The following is a 20,150-nucleotide window of genomic DNA, read 5'->3' on the forward strand; positions in this document are numbered from 1 at the left end:
TGTTGCAAAACTACAACTCCCAGCATGCCCGGACAGCCAACGGCTGTCCGGGCATGCCAGGAGTTGTAGTTTTGCAACATATGGAGGTCCGCAGGTTGAAGACTGCTGATATTGGAGGTTATACTCGCGTGTCCCTGCCAATCCGGACCGTCACCGCTGCCCTGGATGTTGTTTTCCATCACTGTCGCCGCGTCCCCGGGGTGTCCCCGACGCTCCAGCAAGGCCTCTGCTTCCCCAGCATCCTCGCTCTCCGTCGTCGCCATCACGTCGCTACGCACACCGCTCCTATTTGATGACGGGACAGCGTGCACAGCAACGTGATGACGACTATGGAGGGGATCCCGAAGAGGACGCGCCGGAGCCCCGAGGACAGGTAAGTGATGGTCAGCGGACCACACGGGGCACCGTAAACAGCTATCCGGTGACAGCTGAAGCAGTCTGCACTGCAGGATAGCCGTTTATGCGATGGCCCCGACATACAAAAGCATCGTATGTTGATGCTGCCTTCAACATGCCTCTGATAGGTCATCATATGCTGAAATGATCGTATGTCGGGGCCATCGTAGGTTGGGGGGGTCACTGTATTGTATTACAGGCAAGGACAGGAAATATGTTTAATCTGAATATATAAATATTTAATCTTTTGAGACAATGACAGTATTAGTCATCAGGAATTGCTATATTCCCCCAAGGCACCTGTCTTATGTGTATACCTGGTTTCAGGGAAACAGCCTGTGCAGAGAAAGCTGGTGAGATACAGAGAATAGAGGACATAGATAAAAGACCTGGTGAGACTTAGCTTGCCAGGGATGTTGGTCCTGTTATCATATGTAAAAGGTAGGTTTTATAGTGGGGGCTTTTATCCCCTTCTGGGCCACTCCAGGATTTTAGACTAGCTGAGATCAGCACAGGTGCTGAAGACAGCTTGTCACTGGGCTTTAAAACTTGGTGAGAGTCACTCTGCAAGGGAGGAACCCTTTGAAACCTCTGTGTTCTGAGGTCAGCAGCCTCAAAAAGTAGACATTTACTTAATGTTCGTGTGACATTTTGTGCGACTCTCTTGAGTGTGATAGTAAGCCACCTGTAGGGAGACGGCAGAGTTTGTGTAGTTAGCGCTGGATAAACAGGATTTATTTTGTGTTCACTTGTGCCTGAAGTTAAAGGCTGTATTTGTTTTGTTACTGAAAAAACAGACAGTGCTATTTTGGCACTATTTGACAGGTTCTATGGAGCTAATCTCCCACAAAAAAAAAAAAAAAAAAAAAAAATAAATACACAAACAGGGAACTCTTATGTCCTTATGTAATGCCCTTTTCCTGGATTGCTTCCTTGTCCCTTTCCAGGTTGTTGCAATCCCCAGTAAACAAAGTAGCAGTCAGTATAGTCAGTAGGAAAATAGGTATTGTCCAGGCTCTGATCTCTACTGAGGTGTGCAACCCATGTACAATCATGGTGACACGTGAACTTTCTTTTTCATTAGCAGGATAGCAGGTTTTGTACAGACCATCCATACTTCATCACATACTTGTTACACTGACATACACATGTATCTTTTGACAAGGTCAAAGTCGGCAGTGCTTGACACCTTGGCGTTACCACCCACTAGGTAATGCTTATAACAAAAAATGAATCCCGATTATTATAATCCCAAAAATATATAAATTAGTATTCTATATGGCATTTAATAATGAATGGAATTAACACAAAATCCAATAGAATAAATGAATACATCAATAATCTGCTACAATAATTCATAATGGACATAAGCATAGTTAATAAAAATATAAATTAGCTTAAAGGGGTACTCCACCCCTAGACATCTTTTCCCCTATCCAAAGGATAGGGGATAAGATGTCTGATCGCGGGGTCCTGCCACTGGGGACCCCCGCAATCTCTCCTGCAGCACCCTGTTCCTCAGTTGCACAGAGTAAGGATCACTCCGTGGCTGGTGATGGGCGATACAGGCGATGGAGTATCGTGACATCACGGATCTGCCGCCTTGTGATGTCAAGCCCCAACCCTTCATGTCGCCACACCCTGCCCCCTCAATGCAAGCTTATGGGAGGGGGCATGATGGCCACCACACCCCCTCCCATAGACTTACATTGAGGAGGTAATCTCTCCTGCAGCACCCCGTTCCTCAGCTGCACAGAGCGAGGATTGCTCAATGGCTGATGATGGGCGATACAGGGGACATGGCGTGACATCATGACTCCACCCCCTCATGACGTCACACCATATCCCCTGTATCACCCATCATCAGCCATTGAGCAATCCTCGCTCCGTGCAGCTGAGGAACGGGGTGCTGCAGGAGAGATCACACGTCTTATCCCCTATCCTTTGGATAGGGAACAAGATGTCTGGGGCAGAGTACCCCTTTAAGGCTGGGTCCTCACTTGAGAAGCTCCAGACACAAAAATTCCATCCAGAGCTTCCGAGTCCAGCCAGCACCGACTGGCTCCAACTGTCGGCACTAGGACCGCACAGAAATTGCCAACCTCAAATCATTCTTTTGGTGGCAGATTTTCAGTGTAGAAACATCCAAGGCAAATATTCCATAGTGTGTACTGTGCAGCGGAATCTTATTGCCAGCTATGGGTTTCTGCTGCACGAAATTTCCAATCGAAATTTCTCAGCGGAATTCCGGTCAAAATTTCCACAATGTGAACCTTGCATAATATTTGTAAATGACTTCTATTTAAACATCTTAATCCTTCCAGTACTGATCAGCTGCCATATGCTCCAGAGGAAGTTGTGTAGTTCTTTCCAGTCTGTAAACTATTCTATCTGAAGTTGGTTTTAATTAATTCATTGATTTATACATTTGAATATTTATGCTTTGTAATGTATAATCTTCTTGTATATGAATACTTTCAGCTAGTCTGACTATTGGGTTTTGTGTTCCCTTCATTCAACAATCCAATGGCCTATAAAACCATTGGGCGGTACACTGTGGTGGGATAGGACTACGTATGAGCAAGTTACTGATTCTTATATTTATTGAATTCTAAATATTTGAATGTTTTTTGTTTTTATGGAAACACCTAGCAATAGGTAACACTAAGATGGCATGCATTGTGAACTTTGACCATGTTAATATAGTATCAAAGCCCATAACTGTTTAAAAAATACAAAACTCTTATACATTCTGTTATCATTGTATCTCATTACTTCTAGCCAAAGTTCACAAGGAAATTGACAAGGTCATTGGTCGAGACCGATGCCCAAATATTGATGACCGGAGTCAGATGCCATTCACTGATGCTGTTATTCATGAAATACAACGTTTCATAGATTTGGTTCCAATGGGTATACCACGGAAAACAACAAGAGACATTACATACAGAGGGTACTCCATTCCTATGGTATGTTTCCTAAAATGTTTGGATGTAAAGACTTTTGGTTAGTATGTCGTGGTACCTACAGTATTTAGTTTGTTGTGGATAATGTTTACAAACAAAGGTCTAAAGTTATGGGCACTTGTTAGGGCATAAAAATTACTCACTGTATTTGAAGAACATCAGAAACATGTGCAGTGCCTCCACATGGAAATTAGGCTTCTTTCACACTGCCGTTATGTCCCGGCAGTACAGCGGGCATTGAAAAATTAGGGGAGAATAGCGGGAGAAAAATTTATGCATGTGCCGTCTTTTTCTCCTGCTATAAACAGCGCCCGACGGATGTCATTATAGTCATTTGGATCCATCGGGACCTGTTGTTGTCCGTTGTACTCCATTCCGATAAACGGTATAGGTTGGAGGTTTGGGCTGAGAAGTGGCAGATGAGAACAACCAGAGTAATACGGGGAATGGGAGGACTACAGTACCCAGAAAGATCATCAGAATTAAGGTTATTTAGTTTAGAAAAAAGAAGGCTTAGGGGCGACCAAATAACTATGTATAAATATATCAGGGGGCTGTACAGAGATCTTTCCCATGATCTATTTATACCCAGGACTGTATCTATAACCTTAATGTAGAAGAAGACCACGGCACTCGCTTTGGATACAATTAAAATCCTTTATTCCCGCTGGAGGTACTTGTAGGTGTCAGGAGGGGGAGAAGAGACGGGACGACGTCCGTTTCGCAGCTCGCGCTGCTTCCACTGGAACGGACGTCTCTTCTCCCCTCCTGACGCCTACAAGTACCTGCAGCGGGAATAAAGGATTTTAATTGCATCCGAAGCGAGTGCCGTGGTCTTCTTCTACATTAAGGTATTCGTCTTTGAACTATGACTCTTTACCACTGAGCACCGGGTGGAGCAATCAGTTATTGGACACTGGCTAGTCAGAGCCAACTCACAGGCTTGAACCACAGAGGAAGATAGGCAGTGCCGACTGTAAATTCTTTTTGGACATTTACTGTATCTATAACAAGGGGGCATCCTCTACGCCTAGAGAAAAAAAGGTTTCTACACCAGCACAGACGGGGTTCTTTACTGTAAGAGCAGTGAGACTGTGGAATTCTCTCCTGGAGGAGGTGGTCATGGTGAACTCTGTAAGAGTTCAAAAGGGGTCTGGATGCATTTTTGGAGAGTAATAACATTACAGGTTATGGATACTAGATTTATAGGGACAGAACGTTGATCCAGGGATTTATTCTGATGCCATATTTGGAGTCGGGAAGGAATTTTTACCTCTAGTATGAGATTTTTTTTGCCTTCCTCTGGATCAACTCCGTAGGGACTGATAAGGGATATAGCATGAACTTGATGGACTCTGGTCTTTTTTCAACCTTATAAACTATGTTATTACTATGTAACGGCCATTCGGGGCATGACGGCTGTGTGAAAGAAGCCTTACAGGGAAGGACTAAAGAGTTCCTACTGAAATTAAAGGGCCATGTATGTAACCCTTGGATGTGTCGGTTCTAGCAGAGAAATACTCTTTGTAGCCACTTTACAGTTCTGAATGCACTAAAAGGGTATTTTAAAATAGGTATTCTAAAATAGATAATATTTTAAAATTTACTATTTTATCTTTTAGAACACCAATGTGTATCCCATGATAACATCTGTGCTGAAGGACCCTACCTGCTTCCTGTACCCAAATGAATTCAACCCCAAGAATTTCTTGGATGAAAATGGTCAATTTAAAAAGAATGACGCCTTTATTCCTCTGGCCGCAGGTATACGTAGCTACTTTATATACTAGGGCTATTGTACTTGCTAAATTTTTCATTATGTGCCAAACAGGGATGTAGATGAGGGATGTTACAAAATGAAGCACGCCACATGTAGTGGTAGTCATGTGTTATGGTTTCTCTCCCATCAGTGATGCCTTCTGGTCAGAGGCGTAACTTGTAGCTTCGGGGCCCCAATGCAAAATATGCAGAATACTGGTCTCTTATAGGGCAGATGTGACTTGGGGCTACTTTAGGCACCAGGGCCCTGGTGCAACTACTACCTCAGCACCCCCTATACTGTAGTTACGCTTCTGGACAATCAACAGTTCCTAGAAAGATCATGTCCTACTATAAAGATCCAGGACTTCACAAACAATGAAAGTTACATTGAAGTTCTATAAGTGTTTCTCCTGATCAACCTTGTTTTGGTCATAACTTAGACTATAAGATCATTTAGGAAAAGGGTGAGAGGGGTTGAAGACTTAGTTACATGTGCTGCTTACTCTATTGTGCTGCCCCACCTCTGCACTCACAGCATTTCTGTATCACAACGTGTTCAAATATGGGTGTTACTAAAAACTTCTGGTCCCGGGGCCTTGATCTGTATTATTTCTAGCGGCGCTGCAAGGTATTTTAGCATTGGCCGATTTATTTGCTAAGGCCTCATCAGAGAGCTGATTGGTGGAGGTGCTAGAAATCAGATGGCTGCTGATGTAAAACAGATGGCCTATTCTCTGGTTCTTAAAGGGGTACTCCGCTGCTCAGTGTTTGGAACTAACTGTTCAGAACGCTGGAACCGGCGCTGGGAGCACCTGACTTCATAGCCTTGCCCCCTCATGATGTCACGCCCCGCCCCCTCAATGCAAGTCTATGGGAGGGGGTGTGGCAGCCATCACACCCCCCTCCCATAGACTTGCATTGAGGGGGCTGGGCGTGACATCATGAGGGGGCAGGGTCATGACGTCATGAGCTCCCGGCGCCGGCTCCAGCGTTCGGAACAGTTTGTTCCAAACACTGAGATGCAGAGTACCCCTTTAAATATTACATGGCTTGATAGCTCCATTAATTCATTAACCTGTCCAGCCAATGTGTCAGCTGGATTACTATGGAAAAAAATACTTCTGTAGAGACAACTGCAGAGACACCCTCTCAGGTCAACCAGACCCACTTTTCTTTCTGGTTTTCTTTCATTTCTGTGGAGTAGGAAGAAAAAGTGGAGTAGGAAGAAAAAAAAGTTGCTAATTTTTGTCACATTTACAGTAGAGGTGGAGAACCCTTGATAAATTTCCCTCAAAGTGATTAAAGGGGTACTCCCATGGAAAACTTTTTTTTTTTAACCCCTTCAGGACGGAGCCCATTTTGGCCTTAAGGACCGGAGCGTTTTTTGCACATCTGACCACTGTCACTTTAAACATTAATAACTCTGGGATGCTTTTAGTTATCATTCTGATTCCGAGATTGTTTTTTCGTGACATATTCTACTTTAACATAGTGGTAAATTTTTGTCGATACTTGCATCCTTTCTTGGTGAAAAATCCGTAAATTTGATAAAAAATTTGAAAATTTAGCATTTTTCTAACTTTGAAGCTTTCTGCTTGTAAGGAAAATGGATATTACGAATACATTTTTTTTTTGGTTCACATATACAATATGTGTACTTTATGTTTGCATCATAAAATTGACGTGTTTTTACTTTTGGAAGACACCAGAGGGCTTCAACGGTCAGCAGCAATTTTCCGATTTTTCACAAAATTTTCAAACTCAGTATTTTTCAGGGACCAGTTCAGGTTTGAAGTGGATTTGAAGGGTCTTCATATTAGAAATACCCCATAAATGACCCCATTATAAAAACTACACCCCCCAAAGTATTCAAAATGACATTCAGTCAGCGTTTTAACCCTTTAGGTGTTTCACACGAATAGCAGCAAAGTGAAGGAGAAAATTCACAATCTTCATTTTTTACACTCACATGTTCTTGTAGACCCAATTTTTGAATTTTTACAAGGGGTAAAAGGACAAAATTTTTACTTGTATTGGTAGCCCAATTTCTCTCGAGTAAGCACATACCTCATATGTCTATGTAAAGTGTTCGGCGGGCGCAGTAGAGGGCTCAGAAGGGAAGGAGCGACAAGGGGATTTTGGAGAGTACGTTTTTCTGAAATGGTTTTTGGGGGGCATGTTACCTTTAGGAAGCCCTTATGGTGCCAGAACAGCAAAAAAAAAACACATGGCATACCATTTTGGAAACTAGACCCCTCGGGGAATGTAACATGGGATAAAGTGAACCTTAATACCCCACAGGTGTTTCACGACTTTTGCAAATGTAAAAAAAAAATAATAATTTTTACCTAAAATGCTTGTTTTCCCAAAAAAAATTTATTTTTAAAAAGGGTAATAGCAGAAAATACCCCTATAAATTTGAAGCCCAATTTCTCCCGATTCAGAAAACACCCCATATGGGGGTGAAAAGTGCTCTGCTGGCGCACTACAGGTCTCAGAAGAGGAGTCACATTTGGCTTTTTGAACGCAAATTTTGCTCTGGGGGCATGCCGCATTTAGGAAGCCCCTATGGTGCCAGGACAGCAAAAAAAAACCACATGGCATACCATTTTGGAAACTAGACCCCTCGGGGAACGTAACAAGGGGTTAAGTGAACCTTTATACCCCACAGGTGTTTCACGACTTTTGCATATGTAAAAAAAATTTTTTTTTTTAACCTAAAATGCTTGTTTTCCCAAAAATTTTACATTTTTAAAAAGGGTAAAAGCAGAAAATACCCCCCAAAATTTGTAACACAATTTCTCCCGAGTACGGCGATACCCCATATGTGGCCCTTAACTGTTGCCTTGAAATACGACAGGGTACCAAAGTGAGAGCGCCATGCGCATTTGAGGCCTAAATTAGGGATTGCATAGGGGTGGACATAGGGGTATTTTACGCCAGTGATTCCCAAACAGGGTGCCTCCAGCTGTTGCAAAACTCCCAGCATGCCTGGAGAGTCAACGGCTGTCCGACAATACTGGGAGTTGTTTTGCAACAGCTGGAGGCTCCGTTCTGGAAACAGTGGCGTACCAGACGTTTTTCATTTTTATTGGGGAGGGGAGGGGGGCTGTGTAGGGGTATGTGTATATGTAGTGTTTTTTACTTTTTATTTTATTTTTTGTGTTAGTGTAGTGTTTTTAGGGTACAGTCGCACGGGCGGGGGTTCACAGTAGTTTCTCGCTGGCAATTTGAGCTGCAGCAGAAAGTTTGCGGCAGCTCAAATTTGCAGCCGGATACTTACTGTAATCCTCCGCCCATGTGAGTATACCCTGTACGTTCACATTGGGGGGGACATCCAGCTGTTGCAAAACTACAACTCCCAGCATGCCCGTTGGCTGTCGGTGACTGCTGAGAGTTGTAGTTTTGCAACAGCTGTAGGCACACTGGTTATGTATCACTGAGTTTGTGACCTAACTCAGTGTTTCACAACCAGTGTGCCTCCAGCTTTTGCAAAACTACAACTCCCAGCATGTACGGTGCATGGTGTACGGTGACTGCTGAGAGTTGTAGTTTGCAACAGCTGGAGGCACACCGGTCGTGAAACACTGAGTTAGGTAAAAAAAAAACTGAGTTTCACAACCAGTGTGCCTTCAGCTGTTGCAAAACTACAACTCTCAGCAGTCACCAACAGCCAACGGGCATGCTGGGAGTTGTAGTTATGCAACCAGCAGATGCACCACTACAACTCCCAGCATGCACTTTAGCTGTTTGTGCAAGCTGGGAGTTGTAGTTACACAACAGCTGAAGGTACACTTTTACATAGAAAGAATGTGCCTCCAGCTGTTGCAAAACCATAAGTCCCAGCATGCCCATAAGGGAATGCTGGGAGTTGTGGTGGTCTGCCTCCTGCTGTTGCATAACTACAGCTCCCAGCATGCCCTTTTTGCATGCTGGGAGCTGTTGCTAAGCAACAGCAGGAGGCTGTCACTCACCTCCAACGATCCAGACGCTGCAGGTCAGTCCCGCCGCCGCAGCTGCTCCTGGGGCCCCGATCCCAACAGGGGCGCCGGGGATCGGGGTCCCCAGCACCGGGGGTCGTCTTCCCGCACCCGCTCACGTCCTCCAGAAGAGGGGCGGAGCGGGTGCGGGAGTGACACCCGCAGCAGGCGCCCTGATTGGTCGGCCGGTAATCCGGCCGACGAATCAGGGCGATCGTGAGGTGGCACCAGTGCCACCTCACCCCTGCAGGCTCTGGCTGTTCGGGGCCGTCAGAGACGGCCCCGAACAGCCAGTAATTCCGGGTCACCGGGTCACCGGAGACCCGATTGACCCGGAATCGCCGCAGATCGCTGGACTGAATTGTCCAGCGATCTGCGGCGATCGCCGACATGGGGGGGCATAATGACCCCCCTGGGCGATATGCCGGGATGCCTGCTGAACGATTTCAGCAGGCATCCGGCTCCGGTCCCCAACCGGCTAGCGGTGGGGGCCGGAATTCCCACGGGCGTATGGATACGCCCTCGGTCCTTAAGGACTCGGGATTCAGGGCGTATCCATACGCCCTATGTCCTGAAGAGGTTAAATCAACTCGTGCCAGAAAGTTAAACAGATTTGTAAATCATTTCTATTAAAAAATCTTAATCCTTCCAGTACTTTTTAGGGGCTGTATACTAAAGAGAAATCCAAAAAAGAAATCCATTTCCTCTGATGTCATGACCACAGTGCTCTCTGCTGACCTCTGCTGTCCATTTTAGAAACTGTCCAGAACAGCATATGTTTGCTATGGAGATTCTCTCCTGCTCTGGACAGTTACTAAAATGGACAGCAGAGGTCAGCAGAGAGCACTGTGGCCATGACATAAGAGCTAATGCATTTCTTTTTTGGATTTCTCTTTAGTATACAGCCCCTAAAAAGTACTGGGAGGATTAAGATTTTTTAATAGAAGTGATTTACAAATCTGTTTAACTTTCTGGCACCAGTTGATTAAAAAAAAAAAGATTTCCATGGGAGTACCCCTTTAATGATAAAATTCTGACAACCTGCTGCCACCACTAGAGGGAGCTTAGGAGACAGATTCATATGATTATAACTATATAATAAAACAGTATGCAGGAGGCTCCTAAGGCAGGGTTCACACCACGTTTTGTTAAATACGGTTCCCGTATACGGCTGGGAGGAGGGGGCGGGGCTTAATTGCGGCTCCCGCACTCAGCCGTATTCGGGAACCGTATTTAATGCATGTCTATGAGCCAACTCGAGTGAACCGCAGCCTCCGGTCGGCTTTGTTTTCGGCCGTATGCGGTTTCCCGACCGCAGGCAAAAACGTGGTCGACCGCGTTTTTGCCTTCGAAAATGAAGCCGACCGGAGGCTGCGGTTCACTGTGGTCGGTGTCACGATGCCGGCTGGCAGGTAGTGGATCCTCTGTGCCAGAGAGGGATTGGCGTGGACCGTGCTAGTGGACCGGTTCTAAGCCACTACTGGTTTTCACCAGAGCCCGCCGCAAAGCGGGATGGTCTTGCTGCGGCGGTAGTGACCAGGTCGTATCCACTAGCAACGGCTCACCTCTCTGGCTGCTGAAGATAGGCGCGGTACAAGGGAGTAGACAGAAGCAAGGTCGGACGTAGCAGAAGGTCGGGGCAGGCAGCAAGGATCGTAGTCAGGGGCAACGGCAGAAGGTCTGGAAACACAGGCAAGGAACACACAAGGAACGCTTTCACTGGCACTAAGGCAACAAGATCCGGCAAGGGAGTGCAAGGGAAGTGAGGTAATATAGGGAAGTGCACAGGTGATTACCCTAATTGGAACCACTGCGCCAATCAGCGGCGCAGTGGCCCTTTAAATCGCAGAGACCCGGCGCGCGCGCGCCCTAGGGAGCGGGGCCGCGCGCGCCGGGACAGAACAGACGGGGAGCGAGTCAGGTAGGGGAGCCGGGGTGCGCATCGCGAGCGGGCGCTACCCGCATCGCGAATCGCATCCCGGCTGGCAGCGGGATCGCAGCGCCCCGGGTCAGAGGACGTGACCGGAGCGCTGCAGCGGAGAGAGTGAAGCGAGCGCTCCGGGGAGGAGCGGAGACCCGGAGCGCTCGGCGTAACAGTACCCCCCCCCTTGGGTCTCCCCCTCTTCTTGGAGCCTGAGAACCTGAGGAGCAGACTTTTGTCAAGGATGTTGTCCTCAGGTTCCCAGGATCTCTCTTCAGGACCACAACCCTCCCAGTCTACTAAAAAAAAATTTTTCCCTCTGACCTTTTTGGCAGCCAAAATTTCCTTGACCGAGAAGACGTCCGAGGAGCCGGAAACAGGAGTGGGAGGAACAGATTTGGGAGAAAAACGGTTGAGGATGAGTGGTTTGAGAAGAGAGACGTGAAAGGCATTAGGGATACGAAGAGAAGGAGGAAGAAGAAGTTTATAAGAGACAGGATTAATTTGACACAAAATTTTGAAAGGACCAAGATAGCGTGGTCCCAACTTGTAGCTAGGGACACGGAAGCGGACATATTTAGCGGAGAGCCATACCTTGTCTCCAGGGGAAAAAACGGGGGGAGCTCTTCTTTTCTTATCCGCGAACCTCTTCATGCGTGAAGAAGCCTGTAAGAGAGAATTTTGGGTCTCTCTCCATATAATGGAAAGGTCACGAGAAATTTCATCCACAGCGGGCAGACCAGAGGGCAAGGGGGTAGGGAGGGGGGGAAGAGGGTGACGGCCGTACACCACGAAAAATGGGGATTTGGAGGAAGATTCAGAGACCCTGAAGTTATACGAGAATTCGGCCCATGGAAGGAGATCTGCCCAGTCATCCTGGCGGGAGGAAACAAAATGTCGCAAATAATCACCCAAGATCTGGTTAATTCTTTCTACTTGTCCATTGGACTGGGGATGATATGCAGAGGAAAAATTTAATTTAATCTTGAGTTGTTTACAGAGAGCCCTCCAGAATTTAGACACGAATTGGACACCTCTATCCGAGACAATCTGCGTAGGCAACCCGTGAAGACGAAAAATGTGTACAAAAAATTGTTTAGCCAACTGAGGCGCAGAAGGAAGACCAGGAAGAGGGATGAAATGTGCCATTTTGGAGAATCGATCAACGACCACCCAAATAACAGTGTTGCCACGGGAAGGGGGTAAATCAGTAATAAAATCCATACCAATCAGAGACCAAGGCTGTTCGGGGACAGGCAGAGGATGAAGAAAACCAGCGGGCTTCTGGCGAGGAGTCTTATCCCGGGCACAGATAGTGCAGGCTCGCACAAAGTCCCCAACATCCGTCTCCAGAGTCGGCCACCAATAGAAGCGGGAGATGAGTTGCACAGATTTCTTGATGCCCGCATGACCTGCGAGATGGGAGGAGTGACCCCATTTGAGGATTCCGAGGCGTTGGCGTGGAGAAACAAAGGTCTTTCCTGGAGGAGTCTGCCTGATGGAGGCAGGAGAAGTGGAGATCAGGCAGTCAGGTGGAATGATGTGTTGCGGAGGGAGATCAACTTCTGAGGCATCCGAGGAACGAGAGAGAGCATCGGCCCTAATGTTCTTATCGGCAGGACGAAAGTGAATCTCAAAATTAAATCGGGCAAAGAACAGAGACCACCGGGCCTGGCGAGGATTCAGCCGTTGGGCAGACTGGAGGTAGGAGAGGTTCTTGTGGTCGGTGTAGATAATAACAGGAAATCTTGATCCCTCCAGCAGATGCCTCCATTCCTCAAGTGCTAATTTAATGGCTAGAAGCTCTCGATCCCCGATGGAGTAGTTCCTCTCCGCTGGAGAGAAGGTCCTAGAGAAAAAACCACAAGTGACAGCATGCCCAGAAGAATTTTTTTGTAGAAGAACAGCTCCAGCTCCCACTGAGGAGGCATCAACCTCCAATAGGAAGGGTTTGGAAGGGTCAGGTCTGGAGAGCACGGGAGCCGAAGAAAAGGCAGACTTGAGTCGTTTAAAGGCGTCTTCTGCTTGAGGAGGCCAGGACTTGGGATCAGCATTTTTTTTGGTTAAAGCCACGATAGGAGCCACAATGGTAGAAAAATGTGGAATAAATTGCCTGTAATAATTGGCGAACCCCAAAAAGCGTTGGATAGCACGGAGTCCGGAGGGGCGTGGCCAATCTAAGACGGCAGAGAGTTTGTCTGGATCCATCTGTAGTCCCTGGCCAGAGACCAAATATCCTAGAAAAGGAAGAGATTGGCATTCAAACAGACATTTCTCAATTTTGGCATAGAGTTGGTTGTCACGAAGTCTCTGAAGAACCATACGGACATGCTGGCGGTGTTCTTCTAGATTGGCAGAAAAAATTAGGATATCGTCCAGATATACAACAACACAGGAGTATAACAGATCACGAAAAATTTCATTGACAAAGTCTTGGAAGACGGCAGGGGCATTGCACAGTCCAAAGGGCATGACCAGATACTCAAAGTGTCCATCTCTGGTGTTAAATGCCGTTTTCCACTCGTCCCCCTCTCTGATGCGGATGAGGTTATAGGCGCCTCTTAAGTCCAATTTAGTGAAGATGTGGGCACCTTGGAGGCGATCAAAGAGTTCAGAGATGAGGGGTAAGGGGTAGCGGTTCTTAACCGTGATTTTATTAAGACCGCGGTAGTCAATGCAAGGACGTAGGGAGCCATCTTTTTTGGACACAAAGAAAAATCCGGCTCCGGCAGGAGAGGAGGATTTACGGATAAAGCCCTTTTTTAGATTCTCCTGGACGTATTCGGACATGGCAAGAGTCTCTGGGGCAGAGAGAGGATAAATTCTGCCCCGGGGTGGAGTAGTGCCCGGGAGGAGGTCGATAGGGCAATCATAAGGCCTGTGAGGAGGTAGAGTCTCAGCTTGTTTTTTGCAGAAAACATCCGCGAAGTCCATATAGGCCTTAGGGAGACCGGTTACTGGAGGAACCACAGAGTTACGGCAAGGGTTACTGGGAACCGGTTTTAGACAGTTCTTGGAACAAGAGGACCCCCAACTCTTGATCTCCCCAGTGGACCAATCCAGGGTTGGGGAATGAAGTTGAAGCCAGGGAAGTCCAAGGAGAATTTCTGAGGTGCAATTGGGGAGGACCAAAAGTTCAATCCTCTCATGATGAGATCCGATGCTCATAAGAAGGGGCTCCGTGCGGAAACGTATGGTACAGTCCAATCTTTCATTATTTACACAATTGATGTAGAGGGGTCTGGCGAGACTGGTCACCGGTATGTTGAACCTGTTGACGAGAGAGGCCAAAATAAAATTTCCTGCAGATCCAGAGTCCAAGAAGGCCACAGCAGGGAAGGAGAAGGCAGAGGCAGACATCCGCACAGGCACTGTAAGACGTGGAGAAGCAGAGTAGACATCAAGGACTGTCTCACCTTTGTGCGGAGTCAGCGTACGTCTTTCCAGGCGGGGAGGACGGATAGGACAATCCCTCAGGAAGTGTTCGGTACTAGCACAGTACAGGCAGAGGTTCTCCATACGGCGTCGTGTCCTCTCTTGAGGTGTCAGGCGAGACCGGTCGACCTGCATAGCCTCCACGGCGGAAGGCACAAGAACAGATTGCAGGGGACCAGAGGAGAGAGGAGCCGAGGAGGAGAAACGCCTCGTGCGAACAGAGTCCATATCTTGGCGGAGTTCCTGACGCCTTTCGGAAAAACGCATGTCAATGCGAGTGGCTAGGTGAATAAGTTCATGTAGATTAGCAGGAATTTCTCGTGCGGCCAGAACATCTTTAATGTTGCTGGATAGGCCTTTTTTGAAGGTCGCGCAGAGGGCCTCATTATTCCAGGACAATTCTGAAGCAAGAGTACGGAATTGTACGGCATACTCGCCAACGGAAGAATTACCCTGGACCAGGTTCAACAGGGCAGTCTCAGCAGAAGAGGCTCGGGCAGGTTCCTCAAAGACACTTCGGATTTCCGAGAAGAAGGAGTGTACAGAGGCAGTGACGGGGTCATTGCGGTCCCAGAGCGGTGTGGCCCATGACAGGGCTTTTCCGGACAGAAGGCTGACTACGAAAGCCACCTTAGACCTTTCAGTGGGAAACAGGTCCGACATCATCTCCAGATGCATGGAACATTGGGAAAGAAAGCCACGGCAAAACTTAGAGTCCCCATCAAATTTATCCGGCAAGGATAGGCGTAGCCCAGGAGCGGCCACTCGCTGCGGAGGAGGTGCAGGAGCTGGCGGCGGAGATGACTGCTGAAGCTGTGGTAGTAACTGTTGTAGCATAACGGTCAGTTGAGACAGCTGTTGGCCTTGTTGCGCTATCTGTTGTGACTGCTGGGCGACCACCGTGGTGAGGTCAGCGACAACTGGCAGAGGAACTTCAGCGGGATCCATGGCCGGATCTACTGTCACGATGCCGGCTGGCAGGTAGTGGATCCTCTGTGCCAGAGAGGGATTGGCGTGGACCGTGCTAGTGGACCGGTTCTAAGCCACTACTGGTTTTCACCAGAGCCCGCCGCAAAGCGGGATGGTCTTGCTGCGGCGGTAGTGACCAGGTCGTATCCACTAGCAACGGCTCACCTCTCTGGCTGCTGAAGATAGGCGCGGTACAAGGGAGTAGACAGAAGCAAGGTCGGACGTAGCAGAAGGTCGGGGCAGGCAGCAAGGATCGTAGTCAGGGGCAACGGCAGAAGGTCTGGAAACACAGGCAAGGAACACACAAGGAACGCTTTCACTGGCACTAAGGCAACAAGATCCGGCAAGGGAGTGCAAGGGAAGTGAGGTAATATAGGGAAGTGCACAGGTGATTACCCTAATTGGAACCACTGCGCCAATCAGCGGCGCAGTGGCCCTTTAAATCGCAGAGACCCGGCGCGCGCGCGCCCTAGGGAGCGGGGCCGCGCGCGCCGGGACAGAACAGACGGGGAGCGAGTCAGGTAGGGGAGCCGGGGTGCGCATCGCGAGCGGGCGCTACCCGCATCGCGAATCGCATCCCGGCTGGCAGCGGGATCGCAGCGCCCCGGGTCAGAGGACGTGACCGGAGCGCTGCAGCGGAGAGAGTGAAGCGAGCGCTCCGGGGAGGAGCGGAGACCCGGAGCGCTCGGCGTAACAGTCGGCTCATAGACATGCATTAACTACGGTTGCCGAATACGGGTGCCGCGATTAAGCCCCGCCCCCCCTCCTCCCAGCCGTATACTGGAACCGTATTTAACAAAATGTGGTGTGAACCCAACCTAAGCTCCCCCTGGAATTGGCTGCAACAAGCTATACGTTATCATTTACTGTAACTCTGTTTATGGAGGCAATTGGGAGTTCTTTATTTAAAACATATAGTTCTTGCTGCTATAAAAATATTTTATGAAATTAACAAAGACAATATTTGACCCTGAAACAACATAATAACTAAAGGGGAACATTGTCTATAAGCTCAGGTGATAACTTCTCTTGGTTACTTTTCTTTTTCACCTCTGCTGCGTCTTGGTTTGTACCAGTTGTTGTGACTAGTGTTGAGCGGCATAGGCCATATTCGAATTTGCAATATATGGACGAATATTCCTCATATATTCGCTAAATTTGCATATTCATAATATTCGCGAAAATTCGCATGTGCAAAAATTAGCATGTAAAAAAATTTGCAAATGCGAAAATTTGTATATGCGAAAATTTGCACGCCAGTTTCACAGAGTAGTATTAGAGCCTTCTTTACACCACATAAGCTGGAAGCAGAGAGGGATGATCACTGTGATGTGTACTGTGAAAAAAATAAAAATAAACGAATATTCGTAATTGCGAATATATAGCGCTATATTCGCGAATATGCGATATTTGCGAATAAAATTCGTATTGCGAATATTCGCGAGCAACACTAGTTGTGACTTCACCAGTTAAGTAATACTGGCCATTTTTATTTTACTACAGGTAAAAGGATTTGTTTGGGAGAAGGTCTGGTCCGAATGGAGCTGTTTATTGTTTTATCAAGTATCTTGCAAAACTTTAACCTGAAGTCACCTGTGTCTCCAGAGGACTTGGACATCACACCGGACATATCTGGGCTGACAAATATTCCAAAATTCTACAAAATGGCTTTTACCCCTCGTTAAATGTTAAATTAGTCAGTATTTTTACCAAAATAAGAAGTGGGCCCAAAACACAGGCAAAGGAGAAAATCCTTCTATTATAGTGTGTTACGTTGTCAGTTCCACTCCTGGTTTTGGTAACAATACTGACCAAAATTAGATCCAAATACTTACCACAATGCTATGTGTGAACCCAGCCAGGGAACACTTCAGCTGCTCCCATACTGAGCATAATTTCAAGTAGATAGAGGAAATGCTAAAAGGTTGAAAATTATTTTAATGAACTTAGCCTTAAAGGGGTACTCCGCTGCTAGATATCTTATCCCCTATCCAAAGGAAGGATACACCCCCTCCAATAGACATGAATGGAGGGATCATGGTGTCACGTCATAGTGTCACGAGTAGTGTTGAGCGGCATAGGCCATATTCGAATTCGCGATATTTCGCGAATATATGGATGAATATTCGTCATATATTCGCTAAATTCGCATATTTGTAATATTCGCGTTTTATTTTCGCATATGCAAAAATTAGCGTAAGCACAAAATTCGCATATGCGAAAATTAGCGTAAGCACAAAATTAGCATATGCGCAAATTCGCACGCCAGTCTCACACAGTAGTATTAGAGCCTTCTTTACACCACACAAGCTGGAAGCAGAGAGGGATGATCACTGTGATGTGTACTGTGAATTGCGAATGTGTATTGTAATTGCGAATATATAGTGCTATATTTGCGAATATTCGTGAATTCGCGAATATGCGATATTCGCAAATAAAATTTGCATTGCGAATTTTCGGGAGCAACACTAGTCATGAGGGGGCATGGCTGTGACATCACGGCCTCCGGCTCCGAGTACCCCTTTAACCCCTTAAGGACCCAGCCATTTTACACCTCAGGACCCGGCCATTTTTTGCAATTCTGACCACTGTCACTTTAAACATTAATAACTCTGGAATGCTTTTAGTTATCATTCTGATTCCGAGATTGTTTTTTCGTGACATATTCTACTTTAACATAGTGGTAAAACTTTGTGGTAACTTGCATCCTTTCTTGGTGAAAAATCCCAACATTTTATGAAAAATTTGAAAATTTTGCATTTTTTTAACTTTGAAGCTCTCTGCTTGTAAGGAAAATGGATATTCCAAATAATTTTTTTTTTTATTCACATATACAATATGTCTACTTTATGTTTGCATCATAAAATTGACGTGTTTTTACTTTTGGAAGACACCAGAAGGCTTCAAAGTTCAGCAGCAATTTTCCAATTTTTCACAAAATTTCCAAACTCACAATTTTTCATGGACCAGTTCAGGTTTGAAGTGGATTTGAAGTGTCTTCATATTAGAAATACCCCACAAATGACCCCATTATAAAAACTGCACCCCCCAGAGTATTCAAAATGACATTCAGTCCGCGTTTTAACCCTTTAGGTGTTTCACAGGAATAACAGCAAAGTGAAGGAGAAAATTCACAATCTCCATTTTTTACACTCGCATGTTCTTGTAGACCCAATTTTTGAATTTTTACAAGGGGAAAAAGGAGAAAATGTATACTTATATTTGTAGCCCAATTTCTCTCGAGTAAGCACATACCTCATATGTCTATGTAAAGTGTTCGGCGGGCGCAGTAGAGGGCTCAGAAGCGAAGGAGCGACAAGGGGATTTTGGAGAGTACGTTTTTTTGAAATGGTTTTTGGGAGGCATGTTGCATTTAGGAAGTCCCTATGGTGCCAGAACAGCAAAAATCCCCCACATGCCATACCATTTTGGAAACTAGACCCCTTGAGGTACGTAACAAGGAATAAAGTGAGCCATAATACCCCACAGGGGTTTCACGACTTTTGCATATGTAAAAAAATAAAAATAAAATTTCACTAAAATGTGTGTTTCCCCCCAAATTTCACATTTTTGCAAGGGTTAATAGCAGAAAATACCCCCCAAACATTGTAACCCCATCTCTTCTGAGTATGGAGGTATCCCATAAGTTGACCTGAGGTGTACTATGAGTGAACTACAATGCTCAGAAGAGAAGGAGTCATATTTGGCTTTTTGAGAGCAAATTTTGCTCGGGGGCATGTCGCATTTAGGAAGCCCCTATGGTGCCAGGACAGCAAAAAAAAAAACACATGGCATACCATTTTGGAAACTAGACCCCTTGTGGAACGTAACAAGAAATAAAGTGAGCCTTAATACCCCACAGGGGTTTCACGACTTTTGCATACGTAAAAATAAAATAAAAAAAATCACTAAAATGTGTGTTTCCCCCCAAATTTCACATTTTTACAAGGGTTAATAGCAGAAAATACCCCCCAAAATTTGTAACCCCATCTCTTCTGAGTATGGAGGTACCCCATAAGTTGACCTGAAGTGCACTATGGGCGAACTACAATGCTCAGAAGAGAAGGAGTCATATTTGGCTTTTTGAGAGCAAATTTTGCTCGGGGGGCATGTCGCATTTAGGAAGCCCCTATGGTGCCAGGACAGCAAAATAACCCCCACATGGCATACCATTTTGGAAACTAGACCCCTTGAGGAACGTAACAAGGCATAAAATGAGCATTTACCCCCCACTGGTGTCTGTCAAATCTTTGGAACAGTGGGCTGTACAACATTTTTAATTTGCACAGCCCACTCTTCCAAAGATCCGTCAGACACCTGTGGGGGGTAAATTCTCACTGCACCCCTCATTACATTCCGTGAGGGGTCTAGTTTCCGAAATGGGGTCACATGTGGGGTTTTGTTTTTTTTGCGTTTGTCAAAACCGCTGTAACAATCAGCCACCCCTGTGCAAATCACCTCAAATGTACATGGTGCACTCTCCCTTCTGGGCCTTGTTGTGCGCCCCCAGAGCACTTTGCGCCCACATATGGGGTATCTCCGTAGTCGGGAGAAATTGTGTTACAAATTTTGTGGGGCTTTTTTCCCCTTTACCTCTTGTCAAAATGAAAAGTATAGGGCAACACCAGCATGTCAGTGTAAAAAGTTTATTTTTTTTACACTAACATGCTGTTGTAGACCCCAACTTCACCTTTTCATAAGGGGTGAAAGGAGAAAAAGACC

The 20,150-nt window shown here is 46.3% G+C and overlaps 1 protein-coding gene across 1 annotated transcript in view; it reads left to right on the forward strand.

The window, feature by feature from the left end:
* The window catches only part of LOC130291491 (cytochrome P450 2A4-like), a 26,422-nt gene extending 9,178 nt beyond the window's left edge, over positions 1-17,244 (forward strand). Inside the window, exons 7-9 of the mRNA XM_056540240.1 lie at positions 3,178-3,365; positions 4,985-5,126; positions 16,932-17,244. Coding sequence (XP_056396215.1) covers positions 3,178-3,365; positions 4,985-5,126; positions 16,932-17,113 — 512 coding nt within the window. The 3' untranslated portion in view covers positions 17,114-17,244. The remainder of the gene's footprint in view (positions 1-3,177; positions 3,366-4,984; positions 5,127-16,931) is intronic.
* Positions 17,245-20,150: the final 2,906 nt, after the last annotated feature.

The sequence above is a fragment of the Hyla sarda genome, chromosome 9 (genome assembly GCF_029499605.1).
Source record: "Hyla sarda isolate aHylSar1 chromosome 9, aHylSar1.hap1, whole genome shotgun sequence".
NCBI lineage: Eukaryota > Metazoa > Chordata > Amphibia > Anura > Hylidae > Hyla > Hyla sarda.